This window comes from Pleurodeles waltl, chromosome 9, assembly GCF_031143425.1.
Source record: "Pleurodeles waltl isolate 20211129_DDA chromosome 9, aPleWal1.hap1.20221129, whole genome shotgun sequence".
In the NCBI taxonomy this organism is placed as follows: domain Eukaryota; kingdom Metazoa; phylum Chordata; class Amphibia; order Caudata; family Salamandridae; genus Pleurodeles; species Pleurodeles waltl.
The window spans coordinates 779,765,764-779,780,411 of record NC_090448.1 but is presented as its reverse complement, the minus strand read 5'-3'; the positions used below and the strand labels follow the sequence as shown (position 1 = coordinate 779,780,411).

The 14,648-nt window shown below is 45.6% G+C and overlaps 1 protein-coding gene across 1 annotated transcript in view; it reads right to left on the bottom strand.

The window, feature by feature from the left end:
- The window catches only part of VPS51 (VPS51 subunit of GARP complex), a 56,738-nt gene extending 46,486 nt beyond the window's left edge, over positions 1-10,252 (bottom strand). Inside the window, exons 1-2 of the mRNA XM_069207978.1 lie at positions 10,014-10,252; positions 2,414-2,543 (exon numbers count right to left, since the gene is read on the bottom strand). Coding sequence (XP_069064079.1) covers positions 2,414-2,543; positions 10,014-10,193 — 310 coding nt within the window. The 5' untranslated portion in view covers positions 10,194-10,252. The remainder of the gene's footprint in view (positions 1-2,413; positions 2,544-10,013) is intronic.
- Positions 10,253-14,648: the final 4,396 nt, after the last annotated feature.

The window sequence follows — 14,648 nt, the reverse complement described above, 5'->3', positions numbered from 1 at the left end:
CAAATAAACAATCTATTGCCATAACTGTAAATCATATCCGTATCTGAAAGTCACTGATGGTTCATATGTGATATATTCCTTGTTTCGATCATCCCATCACAAGGGAAATCACAGATAGAGCTTTTGCTTTGCAATTATCGAAAATACTGAGACTTAGAACCCAGAAATATAGTGACTAATTTGAAGAGGAATGAATTTTTGATGAACTGTATGCTTTCCCCTGTACTACTCTGATCCCAAGGGTCATCAACCTATAACAGGTAAGAACAGTTATTTTTTTGGGAATGTTCTCACCAGTGGTGGTTCACAGATCTGCTTCATGTGTTAGAACAGCCACAGTGGAAGTCATAATGCACACCACATTTCATATCCAGAGCCCATGGCAGAGCTCTGCTCTACAATCTACTGCTAGCTTTGGGGCAGAGTTTCTGAACTTCATGAATACCAATCTTTCCATTCTAAAGTTCTAATAAATACCCAAATTTATCTAACCACTTACATCCAACCTTTTTTCACCTCAGTCTTTTCCATCAGAAAAAGCTCTTCACATCCACGATGTGAAGAGGAATCCATGATATTATGCAGACAAAAAAGTAAAACTTAGAAAGTTTGTCAATTAGGATCCTATTAAGACCAGACTGCATTATCAAATAATCTATAACCCACTGGATGTAATCACTTTCAGAAAACCCACAACCTCACTCTACAAAGGAAATGGAAGATACAATACTCCTTTTTCGAAATGGCCTCATTACTGAGATGTGTGGATCTGCTATCTAGAGATCATTTTTACTGCCTATACCCAGAACATAAAAAATAAATAAATACAAACATAACTCTGCCTGCATAGTTTTGTTTTCATCCTCACTGTCTGAAGATCATTTATACATTTTAAAGGCTTTACTGAACATACAAGGAACATAACAAAAAACACCCATTCCAGGGAACTTTCTGTAAAAAAAGAAAAAACATAACTAAACCCAGGAAAATCTCCCTGGCTGCTATTGTTTCGTTTTAGGCTTTTGTTGTTTTCGCTTTTTTCAGTACTCGTCATTATCAGTGAAGACACCATCATGGAGAGTAAAATGTTACCTGAAATCATAGGTTTCCATCATGGTAATCTTCCTTGAATTCCAGAACAATGAGCCTCCTTGCTCAGGAAAACATGACTCTGGACAAGGTGGTCAGGTTTTAACATTTCACTAAACATTCTAAATGTCAGAAAAAACGGCCTTTCAGCTTCTAGCACAGTTACCCATAAGGCTGAGGGTCAGTCTGGCTGGCCCAAAGAGACAGAGCGCATTTTCATTCTGTCAAGATGTGCTGGCTATCTGCTCACTGTTTCATGTTTTCCTTTAAAACCAAGCATCAATAAAGGCAGTAAGTCTGGCTTGCATTTTGAGCCCTGATTAAAAGCCTTCTGCAGAAAACAAAACACAAAATAAAAATAAAAATCTTTGTAATACAGTGCTCCATGAGATAAAGAATTTAATGTGTCATGAGTTAGGGTAACACTGAGATGTAAAATAATTCTAATTTACAATGTATGCACTCCAAAGGAGATGTAATGATACAGCAAACCAACAGCATGCAGTGAGAAAGGATACTCTTCTGGCAAAACCTAAACTCCCTCTTCTATGTATATCCTAAAGTATTAGTAAAAATATGTTGTGTATACATGTGTACTGTCAATTAGACTTAAAAAGGGATAGCGAGAGCTTCCGGGGTTTTTACCTCTAAATTTGTGTTTTTAGAGTTGTATTTGAATATTTATAAAGGAGGAAAAGTACTTCTAGATTGCCAAGTATTTAAATATAAAAAGTATTTTTCTCTAGTTTCGAGATCCCGTACATAGACAAAGATTGTCACTATTTACATATTCAGTGAATATTTCCACAATGGAACTTGTGGAATTTACAGCCAAACACTGTGATGTTTTACATTTCATCCCCGAGATCTGGGTTCTATTCTAGACATCTGTAATTCACAAATAATTATGTATTTTGAGTTATGATCATGTACCTCAAATTGTAAATAAGTGTAATTTTCAATATGTGCATTTGTATGTGGAAAACAAATGTGTTATAAAGAACAATTGCTTTTTAGTAAGAGTTTAAATTACACATTTATTCCCCTGCACCTCGTTTCCATCACATTTTGTTTATCTGGTTTCAGCTTATCTCTACGCATATAAATAGTGTGCTAGGTACATTAAACTGTGTGTGAGATTATTCCGCTCCCATACAAATTTCATTAGTAAGCCACCGATGTCCCTGGGAGCTAGATTTGAGCTAAATCAACAACCTAAATAAATTACAAAAAAAAGTATTAGTGAGTTCTGCTTAGGCGCAACTACACCGACCAAAGACTCAGTGAGAATCAAGACCTGGAAAACCAAACACTGCAATGGTACCTGTGGCTGAGATGAACTTGTTGTAGTTTTCATACACAAGTGTCTGCATATCGCTGTCTAAGGCTCGGATCTGCTTCACCATATCAGTTTCACAGTCCATCAACTGGGACAGTGAGAGCCCCTTACGCAGCTGCAAAATAAGAAGAGTGCAGAATTAATGTGCTTATTTTTACATATATTAGCAACCCACCAGTTGGTTACTTCTGCACCACCATGGGCACGTTTCAAATCTATCATATCCATGAAATATGTTTCCTCATTTATTTAGCTCCAATCTGCAGAGAAGCATATTTCTTGCTCCGAGGGGTGTCTGCTGAAACTCTGTTCTCACAGCCTCCAACATAGCAGTGTCTGCATGGGTCTTCACCCTTCACTCACAACGAAGTCCCATCCTACGTTTTTGACACATCAACGATTTTGTTGTGAGTTCAAACACCCATTTTCAGGCAATGTGTATGTTATCAGGCAAAATGCTGTCACATCCAGCACAAAGCCAGTGACTGAAGTGGGCTGTCCCACGGCCAAATGCTGTATGCTGTCACGTGGAGAAGTAGAATTGAAACAACACTCAAACAGACCAAGGTGGGCTGACCCAGAGGCCTTTCATGTACATTTGTGGATACATCGGTATATATGCCTGCATTTTCAGGACCTTTTTCATTGCAGGGCCTAGTAGACAACTAAATCTCGAAAACACAATAAGTAATAGAAGAATGCCTGCAGTACTTCTAAACACTGGCAATCACTCGAGGTAGCATTCCAATCCATCATTCTTTTGCAGACCATGCCACCTCAGTTTGGACACAGCCATATACAAACAGTCTTGACCCTGCTACAATAGGAACGGTGCAGCTCAAACGGCCAGACTAGGTCCTCCCTGAGCCGGAACAAAAGTAAACCAAGACCAGTTTAACACTGATTGAGGTTCATCTGTCCGATGTAAGCTTGAATCCAGTGACACAGAGAGCAGGGGACCCATGTCTGGGTGTTCTCTTGACACTTAGTATGGTACATCAAACACACAAAAAGTGATGAGAAGGATTCTTGTAATACGTCTAACCACTGGCAATCATTTGGGGTAGCAATGCGCCCATCGTTCTTTTGCCCACCATGCCACCTTAGTGGCCTCGATACACCAAGAAATAGTTGCAAGAAATGAAAAAAATGGAACACACCAAAGTCTATGGCCAGCAAATTCCATACAGCAAAAGGTATGGCAAGCAATGACTGGGATACCATTATACTGGCCCTATCAAACAAATCAGATGATCGGTCACCATGAGGACCCAACATTAAAATGTCCAACTACTTTTAAATATGTTTTTTAACAAAATATTTTCCTGCCTTGGGTTTTCAGCTGACATTTCAAAATGGGAATATGGTGGGGTAAATTAAACCACTGTAAAAAACAAAAGACAATACAAGCTGATTAGTGGACTGAGCAAAGTGGTGTTCACTGTATGGCCATCCCAATCAAATTATTTAAATGGATGTACTAGAGATGTTATCTTTTCGGCACATGGGTCAGCTCGGGAATTGTTACTGTCTGTAAATTATACAGCTGGTAAAAGAAAAAGAAAAAGATTGGGAAATGCTCTGTTTACTACCGTTGGACATGGCCTTGTTAGGGGGATTTCCCTGAAACATTTTGCTTTTCCCTACCAGCTTTTTGCTGACTATCTTGGCGTGGCTTTAGGACTCTGTGCACTTTTCCACTATAATGCAGTGAAAAAATGTGTGTGCCTTTCCTATATAGGCCAGGAAGGGCGTGTATGAGGGCGGTTGAGGTGCTGTACCCAGGAGTGCCCTGTAAAAAGGTATACCACATATGTGGGGCAGGTACGGCCCTAGCCACTGATGGGGCACTGCACTATGTGTGCTACCCACCACAATAGCCTGACCCTCATGTATCAGGCCTGACAGTGCATGCCTGTAAAGGTGCAGGTGCAGCGGCGTCTAGGGTGGCATCTCTCACGCCTTGACCAAACACGAACATGCCTTAAACATCCCTAGGGTACCCCTTGAAGGGTGGCAAGGGTGGTAGGCGTAAGACAGGGCAGGGACCCCAGGGTGTTCCCTGTCCAGGCAGGTAAGAACCCCCTCATGGGTTCTCCCTAGCTAAGGGATCGGCCCCCCCATATGTTTCGCTGATTCCCTTGAGTGGCCCTAGGGCCCGGGGCACTGTCCCACTGTGAGTACAGTGTGGAAGTGCCAGCACCCTTCCTAAACATGGTGGGAAGTGGCACCAACCAGTGTGGATTGGATATGGCACTGCGGGTCAGAGTTGGTACACTTGCAATAGTATTTTGACGTGCTGAACCTGGCCTGGCAGGTCAGTATGTGTGCACTTGCCCCAGAGTGTCCAAGTCTGCCACTGCTTACCAGTATGTGCACACTTGCACAATGGTGTTCCAATGTACACAGAGCCTGACACACCAGGCCAGTGGGTGTGTACTAGCACAATGAGGTTTAAAGTGACTTCAGGGCCCTAGGGGCTTTCCCAATGTGAATACAGTGTAAAAGCGTGCAAGTTTTTCTACCTGTACCAGGAAAGTTGCACTGACCAGTATGTGCACATACGCACAGTGGTGTGCCCCTATGTACTTGGCCTGTCACAGCAGGTCTGAATAGGTGCACTTGCACCAGTGTGGTGTCCTTTAACTTGTGTCCAGCCTCCCCCTGCAAGCTTGTGTGTGCGCCACTGCACGTGCCCATGGACTGAAGTAATACCCATGGGTGTTTCCACTATACATGAGAGCTGCTCTGCCCATAGGTTAACATGGGAATAAGTTATAATTGATCCCGAACTACAACAGTGGATTGCAGTGGAGAAGCCTCATGGTGTTTACTATCTTTGGCTTCACGAGGATATACCCCTTCCCACGGTTAAGGCGGTTTTGTCAGAAATGCTCTAGAAATGCCACTTATAAGAAGTAGGCATTTCTACGTTCTAAAGACTCTCTTTTAGTGCATTTTAAAATTAAATTCACTTCACTGGAGGGAGGGGAATGCACGTCTGTGCATTCTCCAGTGACAGCCATAAACCTTGGGCACCCAGAATGACAGGCCTCTGCCAGTAGAGGCCCTGGCTGGACAGATTGGAGGGAGAGGTTTTGACACTTGGCCTCATGGAGCTAGATCATGGCTGAACTAAAGATAACGATCTGCATTCCATGGCCCCATGGCAGACAGGACTGAAATTTGGGGCCGACATCTGTGGTTCAAAAGGGAACCCTTTGAACCACCTCTAACTTCAAAGACATACTTCAGTATATCTACTGGTACCAAACTTCAGCAAACTTGCAGGAATGTGGGACAGAGACACTGGAACCCATGGTGCACACTGCCAGAGGACTCTGTTGTGCACCAGGAATATTTACAGCCCCCTGGAATGGTCGGCGCACCCTTTCGACATTGTGGTTGGCCTCAGCAAATGAGTCGCTGCAGTATGGCACTCTAAAGTATGTTCTCCAGGGGTACGATGGCATGCCCCTGTTCTCTCATGGATGTCTCAGGGTCATCAAAGATGTCATGTGAAGGACGTACAACTTCTACTGGTGTCGTTTGGACAACGGTGCCCCTGTAAGTACTTGCATCGTCGGCTGGCCCTCATCGGGCAGCAGCGGTGCGAGCGATGAAGAAAGGAGACCAGTTTTACCTAGTGTGGTGCCTTCAAAGTGTTGCCCACTTTCAAGGAGTGTGGCCCTTCATCATGGGGCTACGACACGCATAAGCGGATGGTTTGTGGTAAGCGGATTCACCAGTGCGTGACCCTCGCATCTCCTGCCTTTGTCGAGTGTGTCCCATTTCTCTCATGCAACTCCTGACTGCATGCTCATTGTGTCCGGTGTCTGTGACATAGGTGACGATGCTTGGAAGTGTGGGTGTGCCAGGAGCAGTGCCATATCCTACCTCGTATGGCCCAGCTGAACTTATGTCTTTTGCATGTGTAGCCGGATCGTCTGGTGCAACTCAAGTCATTGTGCACCAGACGCTGGACCTCTTTCCAGAGAGGCAAGGAATTGGAATCCTTTGTGTGCATGCTCAAGGACTGTCTGGTGCGACCCAGGTCACCGCACAGCAGACGTTGTGCCTCATTCCAGGGAGGCACAACATTGAAAACGTTGTGTTTGCAATCGAAGTGTCTGGTGCGACTCAAATCATCATGCACCAGATGTTGTGCCTTATTTCAGGGAGGTACAAAAGTTGAATCCTTTTTATGTATTTAATCGGATTGTCTGGTGCTGCCTCATTCCAGGGGGATCCGACATTGAGCACTGTGTGTGTGCAATCGGAACCTGTCTGGTGCAACTCAAGTCAACGTGCTTCAGACGCTGTGCCTCATTTCAGGGAGATACGGCATTGTGCACTTTATGTTTGTGATCGGAATCATCTGGTGCAACTCAAGTCATTGGGCACCCGACGTAACGCCTCCATCCAGGGAGATGCGGATTGGTATCTCTTTGTGTGCAACTGGGACCATCTGAGGCTTCTCAAGTCATCTCAATGTACGGGATTTGGTAACTACTGTGTATGACAGTGACTAGCTTGGCTAGGAACCACTGTGACCTGCGTGTGTCCCCCAACGATCCCCGCCTGTGCTTTGCAGACCTTGGCCCGCACCGGAAGGCATGGTGCGGAAACCTCACAGTGAACTTCCCGAGTGGTGGCCAAACCTCCATTTGTTTACTTTTATCTGCTCTGTTGGTATCTCTTCCTCCCCTCCGCCCCACCCCCCCAATTGTCCTGAGTGCCTGAACAAGAGTGACTCTGGCCATGTGCAGCTTACCACCCGGGGAAAAAACTGTTCCATCTTCAAATAGTGGGCGGCAGGACGGAAGGGCCAGTTGAAGGGTGGAGGAAGGGTTTGGAGCACAAGGAGGGGTCTGCGAGTGCAGCAACTGCTAACCGGACGAATATCAGTGCACTGCATTAGATTGCTTGGAGCGATTGTATACAAGTGTATAGGTTACAAGCTGGCTGATATCCGTGGCACAGCTTGGCGGTGCAGAGTGAATGTGTGGGAGCGATTGCAGATGATTGTTACACTGTAAGATGGTGTTGCCAGACACTTTCATTCTTGCCAGAGGACTTACACAGTTGGCCTTTGATTTTACCTGTGTGGTCCACGCTGCGGGGCTAATTTAAAGTGCTGCATTGCTCTGTATGTACATACTGTTGCTATAGTTGTGAACCGGGGTGCACCCTGGGACTGCTGAGTTGGGGTAATGGATAGGGTGGGTCTCATGCTGACAACGTTTAGCACCTCATGTGGGTGCTGGGATAAAATGTATTATTTTTCTCATGTATACATACTGCAAATGCCGATTTAACACAATTGAGCCTAGTACTGCTAGTGTTGTTTAAAATGGTAATTCCTGCCCAGAGTTACATGTTATTCATGCTGTGTTAATTAAGGTGTGAGTTGAATACAAAAATTCTTTACATACACCTCGTGTGAAGTCTCTTTTGTGACGCTCACCACAATGTTGTGTTGTATTACTGTGTAATTGTTTTACACATTGCCCCTGTGATAACCCTGACTGCTCTGTGCGAAGCAACCCAAGGGTAAGCGCAGGTTATACAGTGAGTGTAATCACCCACCCCTGAGGAGAGTTGTGAGTTCTGCCTGACCTTATGGTCAGGTTTCCACACAAAGCTGCACATATCTCTTTAAAAATGTGTCTGTAGAGCCAAGCAATATATTGATTTTCCTCCTCAACTTAGTACTGCTTACAAGTTTTATGTTTCCCTGAAGACTTATGTCGATTAGTATTAGTGTGGAGATTATGGCTGGTGGGTTTTGCTATGGATGGTGTAATAATAAACAATGGACAATCTAAAAATTGATTCAATATATAGTTGGTTCATTTATGTGTTTACAAAGCATGGAAATCATTTGCTTTTATTGTCCATAGATGAATAATTATGAAATAAAAATATGTTTACATTGGTTGTTCAGAAATGTATACCATCAGGTGCATGACAAATAGGGTGTGAAATAATACAATAATATAGCCACCACTTATGTATTTCTAAAATATGTAAATTCAACCGCTAGGAAATATAAACAGAACTTCCTGCGTTCGTAACCCAGACCAAAAGAGCAAATATTTATGGAGCCATTTGTTTCATTGACTACTGCCTTCAACTATAAGCGAGGAATACCATTCTCAGTATCTGCCTTGGTAACCACTAAAGTCCTGTATTCCTCTTTTGAAATTATCTGTCCACAACCCTCTTCACGAGTATACATCGTTCAGCACAAGCATACACACCATCCCCAACCAACGGATCGCATCTCTGTAGGTCATGGCTTCTCTCCCTATCCCCATCTGTCCTTTTGCCACAGTACAACATGAGCCACTAGGATTAAGCAACAAGAAACGACAAAATTATCCAACAGGATTGACTGACTTAAGCGTCAAGAGAAGGCTAAATATGCAGTACAAAACGGCACATTTTCTGACACTATTACTTCATTATTTTGACATTTTCGCACGCGTGAACACCGTCTGGACAAAGGTTTCAGTTCATTAAAACCCAAGTATAGCAATAAGTAATTGAAAGGTGCCCCATGAATATTCATGAAGGACTTTCCACTACGCACCCACAATTTGCTGAGATTTTTTTGTACGTTTTCGTCCACTTCAGCTAGAAACAACGTTTGTTTTAATTAAAATTTGCAAATTATGCAGCAGATAATGGTTTATGAGACAAGTTCATAGTTATTTCAAAACAATATATAATTTCAGTGGCACTGACTATAGCGATCTCTATACACTCATCCCATGCTAGGCTTCCCATGTTCACCTCCCAAACTTCTTTCAAGTCCCTGTCCTCATCTGCCTCATCTCACTATCAGCATACAAATAGTAAAGGAGTGCGGTAGTTGGAAATTGCAATATGTTTTTCCTACCTAACCAAAGTATGTGACCTTGTGTAAATTACCATCTACCTAAACACCAATGTCCTTAATTGCCAAATATCGGGAGAGCCAAGGCAAACTTTGCAGTTATGCGCTATTGTAAGAAAATTCATTCACAGGTCTTCCTCTGCATATCTTTTGATTCGTCGCTCATACATCACTCTTACTCTACATCCCTGCACCCTACCTCTTCCTGCATGGCTGTTACGCTTGCCCCCGCCCCATCTCAAACAGAAACGTTATTCTTTGGGCACATGGGTCAGTTGTGGAAATGTTACTGTTTTTAAATTATACAGCTTGTTAAACGAAAAAGAATGGGGAATGCTTGGTATACTACTGACTACGAACACCAATGGGCTTTGCTTTTTTCAAAGCTCCTCTAAAGCACCCTGCTCTTTCCCAGGATAGTACCCTATTTCGGCGTTATTCTCTTCACCCCCTCAAACGTCATGCAACTCTTTTGTTGTCCATCTTTCTCGAACCATTTACTGCAGGTTCTGTCACTTCGTCCTTTCACATGCTTTCATCATATCTTTGTAATGCTGGAAGTCTGCACATTCTTCTTAACCTTCTTCTATTCACTGGTCATCAAAACCACTTTGCTCACAAGACTTTTACATTCCACTGAGTGCACCACAAACCCAAACCCTGTCAGCCCCTATTTTACCACACCTTCCCCAAGAAGCTCTCAGGGTTGAAGTGCGCCCCGTCGATGTCAGTAGGGTCTAGCGGATCTCTGCCGCTCCCATCCTCCGGGAGCCCGTAGTATAGCTTTAGCATCCCGTGAGCTTTACGCCGGCGCACAGTTTCTGGATCCATTTCTGGTCCTAAGGGGCTCTCGGGGGACGCCATCCTTGGGATGCACAATTACACCTACAGACAGCAAAGGGGGCGGTTACTTCCGGGAGCTGCACAGCAGAGCCAGGCGCTGCTCAAGAAGAAGCGCAAATCCCTGTCAAAAACAACTTGAAACAAGCCCTGCCCACAAAGGCTGGCGAACTATTACAAGAAAGAATGTCTGTCTTCACAAGGTTAGGAGTTAGGGTGACGAACTATATAAAAGGAAAAAAAAACTTTCTTCACAAGGTTAGGAGTTACACAACACAACAGAGCTGGGAATGGAAGCAAGCATTAACAATGGAAATATATCTGGCCTTTAGCTAAAAATGCTTATTCATCATAGCTGCCACGTTTTCCGAGTGCTTATGTGTAACATTTATATGAACGCAAGAGTGACATTCCTCAGCCAAATGTGTAACACTTCGAGTGACAAGTATCTTTTTCCATCTGTAATAAAATATTTTTTTTCTAGCTTACGCAACAAGAATATTCAATTCTATCACAGGACCGGAGGCGAGGATTATGCAGATCTTTCTTCACTCTTTATTCAACAGCAAGTTCAAAGTTAAACAAAACATGAACAGAAAAACTACAAGTTCCATGAGCCCGCCGCCATGGTAACGAGTATCCAATGAGGTGCCCTCCTTCACGTCAGTATAAATGGCCCGAGACACGTCACACTTCCTCTTTCTTCACTGCTCAGATAAGTGCCTTTTCTGCCTCCGTTGGGAGTTTGTTTCTTAAACTTGGCGCGCTGCCGCTCAATTGTTTTGCGGGGCTTTCTGTTGGTGTAGTAACTTTATCGCTATGAGCGGTCCGGAACGGACGGGCCGCTCGAGCGTTTCATTTCCTTTCGGCCCTCGGCGTGTTTAATACACGTCGGGCCCACCAGAGGGAGCGCGCGCTGTGTTCTTTATTGTCGGAGAGCGTGCCTCTCAGTGCGCGGCTCGCGCTTAGCGTTTGCTTTTTTCTTTTTTCTTTTTTTCCCAGAATTGAGGGTTTCTCCTCTACTACATGCTTGGCACCCTGGTGCATTTTTTCTATTCCCTACCCTGACACCCGTTTGGGTAAGAATTACCCCATTAGGGAAGGCATTACTTCTTGACTTGCTATCGGTGACAGAGAGGGTAGGGATTTTTTACCCTATATATTGTATATTTTTTGTTGGGTGTACACTCTGTCATAGTCCTCATTATGCATTCCTCCCAAGAGAATGAACCTTTTACCAACATGTCCCCAGGTGAGGGTCCCTCTCTCCGTACCCTTCCCCCCGGAGTGGACACTTTGTTTTCCCAGGCTATTTCTCACGCTTTAGCCCCTCTTAGGGATACTGTAGCTAAGCTTACTGAACAGGTGTCCAGAGGTACGGGCATGTTTGGTGTGACGGGAGCGGAGGGTGATTCCTCTACCCTTTCGGCCCCCAGGAAAATGCGCAAGCGCGACGCGGGGCACCTGGGGGATGGTGTATTTTCACCCAATCCCAAGAGTGCGCGCGCGCATAAGCGCGTACCCTCCCGGGAGGACCGTTTGCCCGGAGTACTGGGTGACAAGCTTCACCACCTATGGAACCCTGATCTGGGATCCCCCAAAGGCTTCATGGGAGGTTCAGATGAGGACTCATCATCTTTAGATGACGACTCGGGTCGCCCTTGGCGTCCGGGTGCTACCCTACCAGATCCTTCGGATCACGCCGATTCTGACTCCGATATGTTTGAGCCGGAGGGTATCTACCATCCGCGTTCCTCGGAGTGGCGTCCAGACCACAAGGTGGCTGAATATGTCGCCAGTAAAATTAGGCAACCTCTGGACAAAGAGGTGCGCGCTCGTCTACGGGCGGAGTGCCCACGCCCGTCTTTATCGGATAGGGTCGCTTTCACGCCAGTTATTGACCCAAAAATGTGTACGTTTTTTTCCAAGTACACCAAGGATCCCAAAAAAGGGATTGATCGCTCCTGGAGGGCATGCCAGGATAAACTTCTTGATGTGTTAGGTCCCCTCACACAGATTATTCAATTGGCGGAGCGGGCCAAGCAAGCAAACACTCCCCTTCAGACGGACATCATAGCGGGATGGGCTCAGAGAGCTGTTTGTCTTCTGGGCAACGCGAACTGTGCCATCTCTGCAGAAAGACGCAGATCTTTATTGATCAAAATCGACCCCAAGTTAGGGGAACTGTCTAACTCGGAGGCAGGGGCTGTTGCCCAAGGCAATTTATTTGGCGATCCCTTTGTGAAAGAGTTGGGAAAATTTGTGGCTACGTTTTCAGCTTTGGATAAAGCGCAATCTTCGATTAAGAAGGTTTTCCCCAACAAGGTTTTTGGCGGGGCCGGGCGAGGCAGGGGTCGCTCTTCCGGCCGTCCTTTCCAGCAAGGCCCCAGCTCCTTCCGCAACAACGGTTGGAGGGACGGCAGACAAGGAACCTTCTTCCCCAACAGAGGCAGGGGAAGAAGCAGAGGTTCCAGAAATGCACGAGGAGCATATAATGCCCCAGGAGGTCCCTCGGGTGAGGCTTATCCCTTTTTCCCCAACAAATTTTGGCGGGAGATTGAGGTTTTTCAGGGACAATTGGAGGCGCATTACCTCCGACGCATGGGTTCTACAAACTGTCTCAGGTTTTCAAATAGAATTCTGGGGTACCCCATTTCAGGAGAAACTGCCTCAGCCCATCGCGTTCTCGGCAGAAGACTCAGAACTCATAGATTTAGAGGTTCAGGCCCTTCTTCACAAAGGTGCCATTTCCTTTACTTCCCTTCACCCCACAGGCTTCGTAAGCAACATCTTCTTGGTGGAAAAGAAGGACAAAGGGTTTCGTCCCGTTATCAATCTTCGTGCTTTCAACGAGTGGGTGGTTTACAGACATTTCAAAATGGAGGGTATTCACATGCTCCGCGACCTCCTCTTACAAGGGGACTGGATGGTTCGTCTAGATCTCAAGGACGCGTACCTCACGGTCCCTATTTTTCCACCCCTTCGCAGATTCCTGCAGTTCTTATGGAACAACCAGGTGTTCGAATTCACCACACTCCCCTTCGGCCTGTCGTCGGCACCGTGGTGCTTCACGAAACTTCTCAAACCAGTAGTGGAAACTCTGAGGTTACAAGGCTTTCGCCTCATAATTTATCTGGACGACATCCTTTTGATGGATCAGTCCAGGTCTCAGTTGATGTTCAATCTGAACACAACTATTGCGCTTTTCCAGGACCTTGGTTTTGTGATCAACCAACAGAAGTCGCAACTTACTCCGACTCAATCGTTAGTCTTCCTAGGGTTTCTAGTGGATTCCCGTTCAGCGTCTCTCAGTCTCCCGGCGACGAAGATTTCCAAGATAAAGAAGGAACTGAGAAAGGTCCTGCAACGGGACCAGATCTCTCTACGCCAGTTAGCCAGAGTGGTAGGCCTGCTTTCGTCTTCGATTCAAGCCATTTTTCCGGGTCCCCTACACTACAGAGCCCTGCAACGCTTGAAAGCGTTTCACCTTCGCCGAGGGGTGACGTACTCCGAGTTGATCTCCCTGTCTCAAGAGGCAAGGACGGAGTTGTGTTGGTGGCTGGACCACATGGAGGCATGGAATGGCAGGGCCATCTTTGGAGCGATGGCAGTAGATGCGTTTCTCCAACATTGGGGCACTCTTCAGGGTTATGCTTTTCCCCCGTTTCTTCTTATCCCGCGGGTTGCTGCTCAAGTTCGCCGCCAAGAGGCGACGGTGATTCTAATAACCCCCTGGTGGAGATCACAGGCATGGTTCCCGACTCTGCTGGAACTCTAGTGCGAGTGTCCTCTTCGCCTCCCGGATTTTCCCTCGATACTCCTGGATCCGTCGGGGTTCTGCCACCCTCTAATCCTTCAAGGTCATCTTCCCCTCATAGCTTGGAAGATTTCCGGCATCGTTGGCAAAACAACCGGCTTTCGCAGGAAGCTAATAACTTCATCGCACAGGCCTGGGCCCCTGGTACATGCAAACGATATAGATCAGCATGGAATAGGTGGTCTAGTTGGTGTGTGGGCAAACACTGCGATCCCATGGGGGCCAGTATTGCCGACATCATCAATTTCCTGGCGGAATTAGCTGCATCCGGCTTAGCGTATCGCACCATCAATTCTTTTCGCTCGGCCATCTCTGCGGGCCATCCTCCCCTGAATAATCTCCCGATTGGGGGGCATCCCTGGGTTTGTAAACTTCTTAAGGGTATTAGACTCTCCAGACCTCCACAACCTAGATATTCGGAGCTCTGGGATGTGAACTTGGTTCTTAATCTCTTATCCTCTTGGCGGGACAACCAATATTTGTCGATGAAGGAATTGTCGGCAAAATTAGCCATGCTTCTCTGCCTCATTTCCTGTAAGCGTGTGTCAGATATCAGAGCACTGGATGTTTCCGCTCGAGTCTTTACTCCAGAAGGAGTCACGTTTACTATTGCAAGGAGAACAAAGAATAATACCAGGTCGGTGTCCTATCCCGTTTTTCCT